Below are 16,542 nucleotides of genomic sequence, written 5' to 3' on the forward strand. Positions count from 1 at the left end.
AAGCCAACATTTATTCCAAAACTAAGAAAATAATTTAAGAAATAATTTGCAGAAGAAGAACCCAAAGTAATATTACAGAAATAACTTCATCTGATCCAACCAAACAGTCTGGCAGAGGAGTTCTGCATTATTTATTGCTTTCTGAGGAGATCAATCACGCGCCCATTAAACTAATGAAGCTGGATCAAACCATTATAACTGATTAATATCTCAGAGCTGCAGAGACAAACCGGCAGGAGGCTGATTCAGTGAATGATGAAAGGTTGTCTGCATGACTTCCAATTAAAATATATGCTTCTTTATATAATACAGATTAAAGATATAAAACAGAAACAGATAGAAAACAAAAACAAGCACTAGCAGTGTAAAAAAAACTTTAAAGTTATGCATAATTATAAATCCAACATACTGCTATTTAGGACATCAATAGTCTTAAGGCTGTCAGGGAGCCCAAAATTTAATTTGGCACCATGTCTTTTGCAAAAACAACCTGAATAAACATCAAAAACTAGAAGACCCAGAACGGCTCCCTGAGGCACCCCACGGCTTTTTTGTACTCCTTAGGAAAGTGATACAAGATAACCTGGAAGTGACACGCTGCACTTACACTGGGCTCAATGTTCAGCTCTCGTCTCTCCTTGTCCCCCTGCTCGAAGAACTCGGTGGCTACCAGCTCTGCAATCTGCACCAGAGAAAAGACGATTAATCTGATTAATGTACCAGGAAAATTCAATAAACTTTCATTTCATCAAAACCAACAGAAAACACATCAAGAACTTCTAAAATACAGTCAGTTTTAGTTTGAATAGCAGTGACTAGTGGCTTTCTTTGTGTTTGGTAACACCGTCAGCTGCTTCTTCTCCTTGTAGGCTTCTCTCTTGGTGAGATTGGTTATTGCCGTCCCGCTTGGAAAGTTGGTAGTGAGTCAAGGTGACTTTTCAGGTGTTAAAGAATACATCTTTATGCCCCTCACATTAGCCAATAATCTGGGATTGATATCGTACCGGTGGATTGCCCCCCTCTGGGTGGGGAGTGAGTCTCTGCATCAAGTGAAGGAGTTTGAGTATCTCAGGGTCTTGTTCACCGTCGTGATGAAGCTTTCCATTTACCAGTCGATCTACGTTCCAACTCTCATAGAGAGAGCTTTAGGGAGTGACCAAAAGAATGAGGTTGCGGATACAAGCGGCCGAAATGAGTTTCCTCCGTAGGGTGTTAGAGATAGGCATTGGAGCTCAGACATCCAGAGGGAGCTCGGGGTAGAGCTGCTACTCCTTCACATCGAAAGAAGCCAGTTGGGGTGGTTCGGGCGTCTGGTTAGGATGCCTCCTGGGTGCCTCTCTTTGGAGGTTACCCGGGCAGGAAAAACTGGGAGGACACACCGGGGCAGACCCAGAACTCGCTGGAGGGATTATATATCCTGTCTGGCCTGGGAACTCCTCGGGATCCCCCAGGAGGAGCTGGAAAACATTGCAGGGGAGAGGGACATCTGAGTCACCTTCACTGTGAAGTCCTTGGTTTGATTTGGATATTTCTCTGTTTCATGAAGGCAAACGACATAGCTATGAAAATCACAAAGCTGCTCTATTGTTGTAACCAACCTTGGAAACTTCTGGCATATCTGTGGCTGATTGAATTTCAGCAAAGGCATTTTAATGAGTGTTTTAGGAGGCCGATTTAGGACCGAAAAGACACAATGCCTTCTGCTGCCAGAGTCAACACCACCAACTGTGACATTATGAAACAAGTTGAGAAGAACAGGATGGACCAAGTTTACACAAAGTGTATGAAAAAGGCTAAAACGAACACATGCGACAGTTTAAAGAAACAATGCATGAAAGAAACAGAGGGAATTGAAGAAACATGTCGAGAACAAAACAAAGCAAAACGGGGTAAGAAAGAGGGAGACGTCCGCCAAGAGAGTTGAAGTCTGTCTAAGTTAATGTTCTCCGTCTGTTTACAGAGAGGAAAATGAGATCTGACTGCAGCCTCGGGCTCCAATCAGCATCACTCTGTGTGAACGTGTGTGCTGAAGCCATCTGCAGCGCGCTGATTGAGTCTGTAATCAAGGCTCAGCGCCGTGGAGCTGCAGGGAGACGCAGCCAGAGAGAGAGTCTATTATAGCCGACTAAAACCAACACTAGGCATGAGGCGGGTGTTCAGCAGTGAGGCTAATTAACTCTGCCTTTATTTACTTAACCTCATGTCAGTAACAACATCATGTTCTTTTGTCTGCAGAGCGGAGGGAGTCAGAATAACTTCAGTGGTCCTGACTGCTTCATTAGACGTCCAACAACAGCAACAAAGACCTGCTGCTGGATTTAGGAAAGCAAACAGTTGATTTTGGAGGATGCTTGCATAAACTGAACCCATGTTTTATTATCAGTATGGTCAGGCAAGTAGAACTATTGGTTCATTGGTCATTTAAGGATTCATTTAGGTATTTTTAGACCTGGACACATTTTGTGGTCTTAATGACCTTTAGGAACAAATGTTTTTGCTTCAGCCAACAGCTGCGAAACAGGCAGTGATGGCTGCAACATAATGGGTCCAATCAAAGTAAAAGTTCTTGTTTGTTTCCACTGACAGGCGCAGATTGTTACTCTAAGTGCCCGCAACATGACAGAAAGGATCCCTACAGAGAGAGACATCGCTCTCTTTGAAGCCACCAAACTCCACTGACAAAATCAGCAATTTTAACTCGCAGAACTTTGCCGGCGTCGTCTACAGCAGCCTATATTTCTGTGTTTTAGGCAAACCTCCGTCCTGTGACTGCTTTGTGCTTTGCTTTTGTTGTGCTAAGTGAACCTGGAGGTACGGACAAAACGTTTGGTGCCATAAGTGCTCTGCTTTCCGTTTGTACTCAGGGTGGTATCGACCAATCACAAGAGGAAGTAATGGAATCCTGGAACCCATTGGCTATCGTTTGATGGCGATCAAAGTGGCAGTAAGCATCAAGAACCTTCCAATGTAAAAAACCTTCTGCCTCTCTGTATATCTCTGTTGTGCTCCTCCATGCTCCTCCTTCTTTTTGCTTCTCTAGCAGTATGTGCCGATGTCAGCAAAGCAGGTACAGGAAATTTACCGCAAGTTGCCATAGCTACTGACTGACACAACCTCTGCGTGCACGCCGGATGACGCTACTTTGTGCAGAGGCGCTGTGATTGGCCAGTTACGTGGAAAGCTGACTCTGATTGGTTGTTTGATTCAGACCGGACACATTTTTTAACAAACTAAATACAAAGGGGCGGGCGCTCACAGATCAGATTTAATTTAATATTGTTAGGGAAATGCAATGATCAAAATGATTTTAACCAAATTCTTCTGACATAATGATTCCTCCTGAAGCTTTAAGCTTTTTTTAATGTCAACAAACTGATGAAGAAAATAATACAGATACACAGATGTTCAAGTTGCTCGTCCGACTGTTAACCAGAAGACGGAACAGTTTCAGCCCAGACATCTTTTATTAGTTATCTGTATTTCTGGTAGAAACACTTGAAACCTCGAGAGCTGTAGTTCTGCAGGTATCTGATCCTAACACACTGTAAACGTCCTGCTGGCTCCAAACAGCAGAGAGACAAAGTCAGCGACAAGCTGTTGGAGACTGTACATCACCTGCAAGGTAAGGATTCAACTTTCAAACTTATAATGGAGTTTAAAGTTTAAGTTTAAACTCTTCTGACCTATAAAGACTTCATGTTTGCAGAGGACAAACAGACAAAGAGGAAATAATCTCCCCTTTAGAGTTGGCAGAGGCAGTTTGATAATTAGACCCGGATGGTGTGTGTGTGTGTGTGTGTGTGTGTGTGTGTGTGTGTGTGTGTGTGTGTGTGTGTGTCTGTCTGTGTGTGTCTGTCTGTGTGTGTGTGTCTGTGTGTGTGTGTGCGCGCGTGTGTTTAAGCGAGAATATATTTGCATGTGAATGTTTACTGCTCTGAACGTTTTGAGAGGTGTCATCTGAGGACGGGGGCACAGCTGCTCTTATTAATGAGCCCTCACTTGTCAACCACACACACACACACACACACACACACACACACACACACACACACACACACACACAGAGCGTGTGCGCCCACCTTGACTTTCACTGTAGCTGTGGTTCCTAACGAGGTGCAGACTAACGAAGGTGAGTCGGGAGAGGAAACAACAGGGTCACCGCTGTGAGATGGGTAAGGTGAGGGAAGGAGAGTGTGATTGCAGTACTTTTCTACTGTTTTTGAATATTTGTCTAAATGATGAATTGGTACAGAAAGTTTTGGAATAGTTCCACTAGATTGCTTTAACTGGCAGCTGTTAAACAAGCTGTAATGGCTGCATCATAATCCTCGGGGTCACAGGCGGCCAATCGAAGCATGTCCTCTGACAGGTAGGGCTGTGATGGTGCAGACTAATGCGGTTAACTGCCGCCCCAGCCCGCTGCCAGAGTATGTTTTGTTTGTTTAACCACAGCGTGTGCCCCAGACGGTCTGTGGTGATAGGCTAGTTGTTGTAGCGGCTAAACTAGCATGTCGCGAGACTGCACACGGGTTCGTCTTCGCCGATGAGATGTGCAGCAGTTTCTTTTGATGATTACTGAGATTTTTAAAACAAGTTGGTTGTTCATAATGTATGGTTCTGTGTGGGAAAGATGAGGTTCTTCCCTGGGGCGCATGGAGAGTGAGTTTACCGCGTCCCTGTGTCGGAACCGTACCTCGCAACATCACTGGGTCTATGATATTTTAAAAAGCGCTGGCGACTCTGGGTCTGCTCCACGGTTGGCGCCACATAACTGCGCTTACCCTGACAGCCCTACTGACAGGCTCAGACTGTTATTCCAAGTGTGTGACAACGTCACAGAAAGGATTCCTACAGAGATAGACCTTTTTGTTAAGGTAAGTCGTTGTTTTTCGGATGATAAAAAGATGCTCGAGACTCCATTTTATCCTGCAGGACACGAGAGTTACAGGTCTACTGCTGCCACAACCTGTTACCTTCTGTGTTACTTTGGTTTAGATAGATATTGTTTTGGATATTATAATTCAACATACAGATTGAAGGGGGCGATTGACGCGCCTTGTCATTCATTTTCAATGAGAGGTGAGCGGGCAGGTAGGGAGGCACACGAACACGCCCGCCCGCTGCCAGAGTTGAAAGGTCTTTAATATTTTTCTACGCATCGTGCTGTAGTAAGCAGAAAAACAATGGATGAGAGACTGATCCTCGCTGTGTGTGAGCTCCCGGAGTTTTATAACCACTTTTTAAACAGTTAAAGGGACATTAACACGAGGGCCTTTGCATGGCAGAGCATCAGCGCAGGCTTTATGTTACGTTAGCTGTAAAGAAAATATAGTTGTACCAGTGTACAGTAGTGCGCAGAGGCAGTTACCACATGTAGAGCGCACGAGCGCCAGTGTCGTCCCCCGTCTGAAAAGACCTTTAGGCTGCAAAAATCGAGCTTGTACTTTGGGTGGCGGAAAAGGACGTGCAGCTCGTAGAGGAGGATCCAGCTCTAAATGAACGCTAATATTCCTCTTTGTCTCCTGACTGTGAACAGACAACTGTTGGCTGCCAAAACAATTGAAACCAGAAGACATAAAAGAGAACAGAAGTTCTGCACCAACGACAGACAGAGAAAGACTAAAGGGAGATTTTACCCTCTTTTGCACCGGCCAGGGCTTAGTGATGGCAGAGATGTCGCATGCAGTCATCAGCATCGACCTGAAGGGGGAGATACATTACAGAACTCACATTAAAGATAAAGATAAAAGAAAGCTGCTTGTAGATTCGGGCCGGATCAAACCACCAGTTCTGACCTCAGTAAGTCTCTGTGATGCTCGTCCTCCCAAACAAACTGGCTGTTCTTGGTGAGCTCGAAGAACTCCCCGCGCCGCCTGAGATGAACACACACAGAAATGCACACACATAAAGACCCAGCAGATAATTACCCTCATTTATAACTTAGCTACCTCCTCTACCACCCACTGTCTAGACGGAGAGAGGGATGAGATAAGAGCTGCAATCAGGGAGGGAGATTAGAGAAAAAAGTTGAACAAAGGAGGCGAGACAAAACTAGAAATGAAGGAAGAATATCACAGCGACTGAATGATCTTTCTTTATGTGGAGAATATCTCAGGTGGTAATCTAACAGGCGTAAGCAACGGGGACTCAAACCTGGACCGTATGTTGTACAGATCTTGCAGTCTAAATGACTAACAGGTGCAGCAGCAACAAGTCTGGCTGTAATGGCTGCAACAGAATCCATGTGGGCAAATCCGCCTGATTCAAGTACATCCAAAAAAGTGCTCGTCTTTGCAACTGACCATGACCGTTAAGCCAACTGTTATGAAGGAATAATTTATGATCAGCTGTGCAGGATCCCTTACAAAATACAGGCTGAAGAAAATGTAAAAACTACAAAGTTCAACAAGTAAAAAGGAAGAGGAACTACTCTCAGTCAGAAGTAATGATAACAAGCATCTATCTGCCTGTCCTTCTCCTGTCTCCCCTCTCCAGTCAGATCAGCATCTGGGCTTGACGTCTGGTACCTACTTCATGTACAGGGCCAGGTCGGTGGCCAGAATAGCCCTCTCGATCATCTTCAGAGTGGCCTTGTACTCGTCCAGGGAGAGACCGCTCAGGATCTGGTTTCCCTGGAGAGAACAGAAACAGTGTAAGTGCAGCGACAGCTCTGTGTTATCTAATGATTTACACTGTTACAGAGCATGTGCATGCACCCGGAGTGAGATAGAGGCGCCCTAAGGTATGGATGCTATGTACCGATATCATTTACTGCAGTTACAGATGACCATGGAGTTTTAACAGCAACGCTATACACTGCAATACATGTCTAGTGAGTTTATTAGCACATGTCCCCTCCACTTCAAGTGCTGCACAGAGCGTGTGTTTGCATTAATGCTTATCAGCCTGCACGTGAAAAGGGCCGCAGCAGTGCGTGCTTGTGAATAAAGTCTGATCAGCAGCAGCGTTAAAGTGGTGCCATGGAGCCGGGAGTGTATTTAGAGTTTGTTTTGAGGCCGTAAAGATCCGAGCGGCTGTAAGTCACTGTGTTTTATGGGGCCATCAGAGTCTTCTGTAAAAGGTTAGCAGCTGGAAAATGAGCAGAATAGGCATAATAAATAAGACAGGGAGACATCCAGGCTGCTGCAGCAAGGAGGCAACAACATCAAGGGCCCTGACACACTATTGTTGCCCTGTCCAGAACACAACAGGTACCTGAGGATGACCTGATGACCTGTGTGACCTCGTCTGATGCTTTCAAAGTGCTGGTTAGAGTTTTATGCGACCGACACATCACTAATAAGAGTTTATGTAAAGGTTAGCACTGTAAATCAATCGTTATACAAGATTAAAAAGTCACGTCATGCAGTTACAAAGCTGCACAAATGTGGAGTTAGCTGTATCTGACCAGGTTCAGAGAGCTCTGTCTCCATCAATCAACTTCATTTAAAGTGCAGAATCACCCTGCAGCATGCACCTAACATACTTAATAATTAAAGACAAAACATAGGACAAACATCCATCCGTCATCTATACGGGGGAGCCTATCCCAGCTGTCATTTGGCGAGAGGCGGGGCTACACCCTGAACTGATCGCCAGTCAATCACAGGGCTGACACACAGAGACAGACGACCTTTCACGCTCACATTCACACCCAAAGAGAACCCACGCATGCACAGGGAGAACATGCAAACTCCACACAGAAAGGCCCCCAACGTCCGCTAACCACTGTTACACATTATATGGTGAGTTAAGTTTTCAAACTACTGTAGCTGGTAAGCTAACCGCTAACACACCAGTGCAACCCCATTTAACTTAGTTATGCATAAACCTCTTGACAACACAAACTACTGGTGCCAGGGAGAGCTCGGGTCAGTTTAGAGCTTGGCAAGGCTGTGTTTAAAGCCCAGCTGTTTGTGTGAGTGAAGCCAGCGAGCGACGACGTCCTGGTTTTTAACTGGGAACTCAAACAGGCTTGGGAAATGAGTCCAGATGAGTCGGCACAGAGAGGTTGCCAACATCTAAAGAGCACAACCGAGGATACACATAAAACTTATTACAGTTATTGCAAAAGTTATCGATTCATGTGCTCAGAAATTTTATTAGAAAATGGGAAAGCTATTATATTTCCTTCTTTTATTACCTTTTTATTATATTATATTATAGGCACTTATTTAATGATTAGTTCCTGCAGTGATTTTTGGCTTTAGTGATGGATTCTGGTGTCTGTAATAAAAAACACACGACCAGCTTTTAACTTGAATCTGGAGCACAAAAAAGAGAGTTTATAATTTAGTGTCGTAGCAGCACAGCAGATCTGAGAGCTGCTGTACGGTGTGAAAGACAGCACGGAGCTTTGACATGATCTCTGGTGCAGGCAGGGAGCCACGCAGGGACGCCAGGACAGGAGGAGATGAAGCCTCTTTGTGGCGCCTGCCAACAGCTCAGTTGCTGCATATTGAATCAGCTGCAGCTGTGAAAGGGCAGCTCGAGTCATGTTTTGCATAAGTGAGAGCACGATCAAATCTATGGAGCCGTAGGACTGACATTAAAAACTAAATCTGTTTAAGAATTAGAAAATTAATAAATAAAGGTGGAAAAAAGTAAATAAAATATTGAAATATATAAGAAAATAAAATATAAGGCAATAGATAAAGGCATTTTTTAAATTTTCACATTTTTTGTCCAATTACTTAAAAAAATATTTATGTATATTTATGTATATTTTTAAACATATAAATGTAGTCCACAACATGCAACAAGTGTATTTTTTCAGTATATATTTTATCTGACTTGTTTTATTTTGTTTATTCTAAAATTATTTATTTATTTAATTTATTAAGGACCAAGCTGTCAATCAACTGGCCTTAGGCGGGTCTTCCTGTCCAGGCTGAGATGTCATTTCCTGCCCTAAATATTATGTTTTTCTAAATAAAAATATTTTAAATATAATAAAAAATGATAAAAAAAACAAAACGAATTTATATGCAAAATAAAAAAACTTAATAAAAACATTTAAATAAAAAAAAAAATATTATTTTAAAATAAAATTATGATTATTTTTTTAATACAGTATATTTTGAAATATATAAATTATTTCACTTCATGCATAGAAATAAGTGTATTTTTTCAGTATAGATTTTATCTGACTTATTTATTAATTATTATCATATTGTTTATTTATGATAAAATAATGACAAAAATTTACTGAAAAAATACACTAATTTATATGCAAAATAAAAAATGTTAATAAATAAATTTAAATCAAAAAAAGGAGATGGTGGAGACCAAAACAAAGCTTAAAGTAAAGTAAGTCCTGTCAGGGCTCCTGGGTCATTTAACTATTTGGCTTCTAAGGGCTGCTATTTCTTGATGTGACATAAAACCCTGATATGGCACGGCTTATTTATCCAAACAAACCCTAATAGATGGTCTTTACTGCTCTGTAATAAGAGGAGTGGATGCCAACCCATGTGTGGCTCGATGCTAAAATGGAAACCAAACCACTGATCTGCAAAAACAACAACAGTGTATTTGATCTGTGTTTATGCCACTGCTTTCACAGAACACATAATGAAATCTACTGATTGCAGGGGGAAGCAAAACCATCGGAACAATGTCTCTTATACTTTGGTAGCTACAGCTGGTATAAAGATGGTGGGAAAAAAAGATGATGGATTGACTTGAAGGCTTCTTACATATGCATGTCTGTGTGTGTGTGTGTGTGTGTGTGTGTGTGTGTGTGTGTGTGAGAGTGCACCTACGGGGCTGTTGAGGATCATGAGGCAGTGGTCAAAGTGGTGATGCTCCATGGTGGAGTGGCAGTAGAGCTGAGCCAGTGGGTGGTCGCTCCTGGACACACACACACACACACACACACACACACACACACACACGTACAGTATGTTAATTACAGTGTGCTCCCACACATGCATATACAATCAGACATATACTTATGTGACTCATGTTGCACCTCTGTATGTAGGAGTTGTTGACTCCTCGGTGGTCCAGGTCGTGGCTCAAGGTTGCAATCATCAGAGCCAAGACCTCCAGATCGTTCAGGTAGTTCTGTCAGGAGAGAGAGACGACGAGGGGAAGCATTGGAGGTGAAAAACACACACATCCACATGGCAGCAGCTGGTGAAAATCTGCTCCCACAATCAAACACACAAAAGCCTCAGAGCTGTGTGCACACATTGTTGGCAGTGTGGGCGCTCGGCACGCAGCTTGGAGGAGACAACGAGGCCGTTTCTGCATACGACACAACAGCTTCTACAGCCCGGCTGAGAGCAGGACTCCAACATAGCAAATATTTAATGCAGAAATTACAGGTTTTTAGGTGTCTTATATACGGATTTCTTCTTAAAGGTGTATGACATCCTTTGAATCCACTGTGAAGAAGATAAACTGTTTAATGTTTTTATCTTTGATGTTCAATGATGTGCTTTGAAAGCGACTGGCTGCTCTCACCTGCAGGCGTCCGGACTTGAGCAGGGCGAACATGCTCTGGGCCGTGTTGAAGGCGTGTCTCCAGTTGTGATAAGCCACATTCTTCCTGTAGTTCTTCTTCACACTCAGAACCCACTGACATAAACTCTGCAGGAGAGGGGAGAAAAGATTATTATTTGAGCAATTGTTTTGCATAATTCGATAGGACAGGGGCTGCACGGTGGTGCAGTGGTTAGCGCTGTTGCCTCACAGCTAGAAGGTCACTGTTTCAAACCCCAGTTTGGGCAAAGTTTCTGTGTGGAGCTTGCATGTCCTCCCCGTGCATGCGTGGGTTCTCTCCGGGGTCTCCGGCTTCCTTCCACATGCTCGTTAGGTTCATTGGTGACTCTTAAATTGCCCGTAGGTGTGGGTGTGAGTGCGAAAGGTTTTCTGTCTCTGTGTGTCAGCCCTGAGATTGACTGGCAACCAGTCCAGGGTGTAACCCCGCCTTCCACCCAATGACAGCTGGGATAGGCTCCAGCCCCCCGTGACCCTGAACAGGATAAGCCGTATAGATGATGGATGGATGGATAGATAGGACATAATCGGATCGGGGACTATAACCTATGTATGTGGGGGCGCCTGCTCTACCCACCAGCGCCACAGAGGTTTTTTGGTGACTCTAAGTTGCCATTTAGGTGTGAGTGTGAGCATGAATTGACTAGCAATCAGTCCAGCATGAACCTCACCTCTTGCCCAATGACAGCTGAGATAGGCTCCTTCATCTGAGCGAGTTTTATTGTTGAAGTTGTATCTGTAGTCATCCATCTTTTCTTTGTTTGTTCAGCCATAGTAGATTACTGTTTACTCGCAACACTCGCAGAGAGCGGAAAAGCAGCCGCTTAGCTCCACCTACCCTCTCTGACAGACCAACCACTGCTGGCTGATGGGAAACACGTCACTAACTGGGCGCCGCTTGGGATTTTCTACAGACAAAGTAGTCGTTTTTAGCTGTGTGCAATGTTCTCAAATGTGATGAGCAGAGCGGCCAGACTGTCAGGATGTTTGTCCTCTCTTAAAGTGCACTCTCAGCACCCTGTCTGCTAATCAATGCTCTGTGCTCTGTTAGACTCTGCTACTCTCCATCCTCATCAGGAACACACAGAGTAAAACTCCAATTAGGTTTCATTTTCTCCACAGGGATCATTACACTCTGATTACAATGAATGGCTCTGCAGCTTTTAATATGTTATAATAGTAATTTAATAATAAGGTGCTGTACAGTTTATGCCCCAGGCTGTAATGCTCTGGGGTGGTCAGTGTGTCGGAGTGAGCGTTGAACTGACAGGCTGCGCTGCTGGAGGGCCATAATCTCCTCCAATCAAAGGCTCTATTTATGAGGCCTCTCTCCACAGACACTCCGGAGGTCAGCCACCGACACACAAGGACCTCTTCAGGTGGTGAGGACCAAGAGCCAAACCAGCCAGAGAACGGGTAATTGTGGCGCCGAGGGGGAGCCGCACCAGGAGGCCGGTGGGTCTGACAGGCGGCGGTAATGGAGGCAGTGATTTTTGGAGGGGAAGTGTTTAAGGTGAATGATGGTGCTGTGTGTGTGTGTGTGTGTGGTCTCTGCGTTAAGGATGCAGGCAAATACACAAATATGACCTCACTTGTAAATGCATTCACTCATCATCCAACACACACACACACACACACACACACACACACACACACACACACGTTTTAATGGTCTAATGCTGCTGACAATGAGGAAATTGTTTTGTGTAATTAATCAAACAGGAAGCTGCTCTTGACATGAACCGAGAACAACAACAAAAAAGGTCACATCAGGGTAATGTGCTACTGTTGTCTGTTGTTGTGGTTCCTGTGTTGCCATGATACCCATCATAATAATAATGCAGTGTGTATTTTGTGTTAATGTAAGCAGGCTTTGTCTTCAAAGCTATAAACACACTCTTGGGTTTGTGTGTGAGGAGAAAAGGGTCAGTTTGCAAACACGGATAAACACCACTCGAAACATGAATAAACCAACACCAGTTTGATTGATGTTCTACGGTGGCCCTGAGAGCCCAATACTCTAACATGCAAAAAGACAAAACATGGCACAATTGAGACACTTGTTAATCAATTTGACAAAACACGCTGCAAATACTACAAAACAACCAAATACCACAACACAACCAAATACCAAAAAACAACCAAATACCACAAAACAACCAAATACCAAAAAACAATCAAATACCACAAAAAAAACTAATACTAAAACACAACCAAATACTATAACACAACCAAATACCACAAAAAAAACAAATACTAAAACAACACCAAATACTACAAAACAACCAAATACTACAAAACAACCAAATACCACAACACAACCAAATACCACAACACAACCAAATACCACCACACAACCAAATACCACCACACAACCAAATACTACAACACAACCAAATACTACAAAACAACCAAATACCACCACACAACCAAATACCACAACACAACCAAATACTACAACACAACCAAATACCACCACACAACCAAATACCACCACACAACCAAATACTACAACACAACCAAATACTACAAAACAACCAAATACCACCACACAACCAAATACCACCACACAACCAAATACTACAAAACAACCAAATACCACCACACAACCAAATACCACAACACAACCAACTACAACACGACCAACCAAATACTGGATAAAAAAACAAACACCTTAAAGCAATCTAATACCACAACACGACCAAAAACTACAAAACAACCAAATGAAACAGCACAACACAACCTATTACAGACAACAATCAAACTGACAACACAGCCAAACATTGCAATGCAACCAAATACTACAAAACAACCAAATACTACAAAACAACCAAATACCACAACACAATCAAATCTTTATAGTTACTGATCAATTGGGAAGCAGTGAGACTAAAATGTTGTCATTGTTTGAATATGGTCAATAAAAATCAGTCAGCCACCAAGGAGCATGCTCACCAAATGTTAAATTATTCAATATTTTGTTCATCTTTCAAGGTCGACCTTTTGTATCAAGGATGAGTCATTAAAGGCCAGAGTGAAACGGTCCATCCTCCAGGGAGCATGAGTGTTCTCAGTAAGTTTAATAGCATCATTTATCCACTTGAAGAGGTCAGGAAGTGAACCAGAACATTAGATAAGTCATGGAAATCTGTGCTGTGTTTGTCAAGATATGTTTCTGTGGAACAAAGTGTTGGATGATTTGGAAAAAGGAAAATACTTGAGAATAATTTCCTTTAATAACATCCCAGCTCAGTTCTTACCGTGTACTTCATCTGGAAGTTCTGGACCAGGTTGAGGTCGACAAACATGCGGATCGTGCCCAGCGTGGTTTCAGCGTCTGACAAGTCAAAGTCACTGAAGCTGAAGTCCAGAAGACGCAGCGACTGGGCTGACGGCACCGTGGCTACCTTTAAACACACACACACACACACATGCACACAAATATTAGGAAACTCAGAGAGGCTGTGGAATCAATGACATATGAAAGTGTAGTAATCATTTCGTTACATAATCCATAACTGATGTAACAGCGCTGCTGCAGTTACAGTTGCAGCTTTGTACAGTATGTGTCACACACTGTGGCAACCTCTTGGCTTGATTGTACCAGAAGAAATCAAGCCCGTGTCCTAGATACCAAGTGACACATTCCCTCTCTGGCACCCGAGGGAGGCCACTTAATCAGGTTGTGTTGTTAGCTCAGCCACTTCGCCAAACGGAGAGGCGAACAGAACGGGACCTTTTGAAACAGTCATGTAGTGTCACTGTGAAGGCTGGTGTGAAAGCCGGGCTGCACTGATTAGTTCATGTTTGGAGGCTGCCGTGGAGTGCTGTCAGGTAGATACAAATGAGCGGATTAGAACAATTAGAAGACAGGCTGGCTGCAGGGTGGTCCTTAAATACTTTGTTACTTGTGTATAAAGTGTGAGGGCCAAACTTACTAGAGAGGTTCTGCAAAGAAAGTAGAATGAACTCCCTTTGACTCTGGGTTAGCGTGCATGCGACTGCAGTCGGGTAAGAGTTGTTCAAAGAACACAAGCAGAACTTGAAACAGGTTGCTAAGTCAGTCATACACGCTAAAATGTACGAAGAGAAGCAGAAGACAGACATTTGTTTGCTTAAGTAGAGCCACAGAAGCAAAGCTGATAAGAGGTCTGATGTGGAGGACTCGAGAGACGTCTGAGAGACAATTAGATGATGAATAAATCAGAAAGCTTTCGGTGAGACATGGCGAGGATGAAATCTAAAGTAGCCACTTCATTATTCACCATTTTCCTGCAAGGCTGCCTGCTCGGTGGCAACAACATCACCGTGCAACAAAGGCCTTGTTAGTTTAGCTTTCTGCAGACGCGCCGCTCCACCAGCGTTATATTCTTTTAAAATAACTAAGTGTTAAGTGTTTGTGCATAAGAGAGCTTTCACGCTGTTTCGCATTGAAAGCAAAGACAAAAGAACACCCACAAAGTGTCCTCTAAGCCTCTGGTCTCTCTCAAAGTTTGCATGCATCAGTGCGATATGTGAGGTGTACAACAAGTGCCTCTGTGCTGTTTAAACTTTAGTACCATCAGCTGTAACATTATGACCACCTGCCTAATATTCTGTAGGACCCCCTTTTGTCCCTAAAACAGCCCTGACCCGTCCAGACATGGACTCCACTAGACCTCTGAAGGTGTGCTGAGGTATCTGGCACCAAGACGTGAGCAGCAGATCCTTTAAGTCCTGTGAATTGCGAGGTGGGGCCTCCATGGATCGGACGTGTTCGTATAGCTCATCCCACAGACGCTGGGATCTGGGGAATTTGGAGGCCGAGTCAACACCTTGTCGTGTTCCTCAAATCATTCCTGAAGCATGTCTGCAGTGTGGCAGGGCGCATCATCCTGCTGAGAGAGGCCACTGCCATTAGGGAATACTGTTTCCATGAAGGGGTTTAACAATGTTCAGGTAGGTGGTACGTGTCAAAGTAACATCCACATGAAGGGCAGGACCCAAGGTTTCCCAGCAGGACATTGCCTAAAGCATCACACTGCCTCCGCCAGCACGCCTTCTTCCCATAATGCATCCTTGTGCCATGTGTTCCCCAGGTAAGAGACGCAGAAGCACCCGGCCATCCACATGATGTAAAAGAGAACGTGATTCATCAGACCAGGCCGCCTTCTTCCATCGCTCCGTGGTTCAGTTCTGATGCTCACGTGCCCATTGTAGGAGCTTTCGTTGGTGGACAGGGGTCAGCATGGGCACCCTGACCCGTCTGCAGCTACGCAGCCTTATACACAACGACCTGTGATGCTCTGTGTGTTCTGACACCTTTCTATCAGAACCAGCATTAACTCTTTCAGCAGTTTGAGCTTCAGTAGCTCTTCTGTTGAATCGGACCACACGGGCCGACCTTCACTCCCCACTCGCCGGTTCACCTGTTGTCCTTCCTTGGACCACTTTTGGTACTGACCCCTGCAGACCGGGAACACCCCACAAACCCATTTTTACTGAGATAAAGTAAGCTGTTACAAATATGTCTGTCTGTGAGGAAAGCAGTCATATAGAGTTACTGTGCTGCACTTTCCTGCTGCTTCAGCGGTGCGGCGTTGTGTTACATGACTGCTTCTCATCCACACTCACTCTGCTTCCTCTAACCCTGGAGGACATCAGCTGCCTGTGTAATGTGTGCTTATGTGTTACACAACCCATGCGTTGGTGAGACCGAATGCTCGTGTGTGTGTGCGTTTGAGTGTGTATTGTTAAATGAATAAATGTTAATTTACCGCGGTTACCTGGAGTTCCCGCGACTCTTCCTCTGCAGCTGTGGCGTGATACGACAAGACCTGGAACACACACACACACACGCGCACACACACACACACACACACACACACACACACACACACACACACACACAGAAAAAAAAAGCATGAGGTTTGCAGATCTTTGTTCGTATCAGGTTTTCCTGGGCTGACAGAGCGGCACTCGGACCTAACTGTAGTGTTCTTAACTCAACGCAAAACACATTGTACCTTTCGGAGAATTAGCCTTCTGCTATACTCT

General features: G+C 44.0%; 1 protein-coding gene across 3 annotated transcripts in view; it reads right to left on the bottom strand.

The window, feature by feature from the left end:
• The window catches only part of pde5ab (phosphodiesterase 5A, cGMP-specific, b), an 80,723-nt gene that overhangs the window by 3,303 nt on the left and 60,878 nt on the right, over positions 1–16,542 (bottom strand). For all 3 annotated transcript variants that reach the window (XM_069672219.1, XM_069672220.1, XM_069672218.1), the window contains exons 12-20: positions 16,272–16,322; positions 13,767–13,913; positions 10,471–10,596; positions 9,974–10,068; positions 9,765–9,852; positions 6,532–6,632; positions 5,796–5,873; positions 5,637–5,700; positions 608–682 (exon numbers count right to left, since the gene is read on the bottom strand). In XM_069672219.1, the coding sequence (XP_069528320.1) occupies positions 608–682; positions 5,637–5,700; positions 5,796–5,873; positions 6,532–6,632; positions 9,765–9,852; positions 9,974–10,068; positions 10,471–10,596; positions 13,767–13,913; positions 16,272–16,322 (825 nt within the window). The remainder of the gene's footprint in view (positions 1–607; positions 683–5,636; positions 5,701–5,795; positions 5,874–6,531; positions 6,633–9,764; positions 9,853–9,973; positions 10,069–10,470; positions 10,597–13,766; positions 13,914–16,271; positions 16,323–16,542) is intronic.

This window comes from Semicossyphus pulcher, unplaced genomic scaffold (assembly GCF_022749685.1).
Source record: "Semicossyphus pulcher isolate SPU_LCO1_2020_fin unplaced genomic scaffold, fSemPul1.0.p SCAF_21, whole genome shotgun sequence".
Taxonomy (NCBI): Eukaryota; Metazoa; Chordata; class Actinopteri; order Labriformes; family Labridae; genus Semicossyphus; species Semicossyphus pulcher.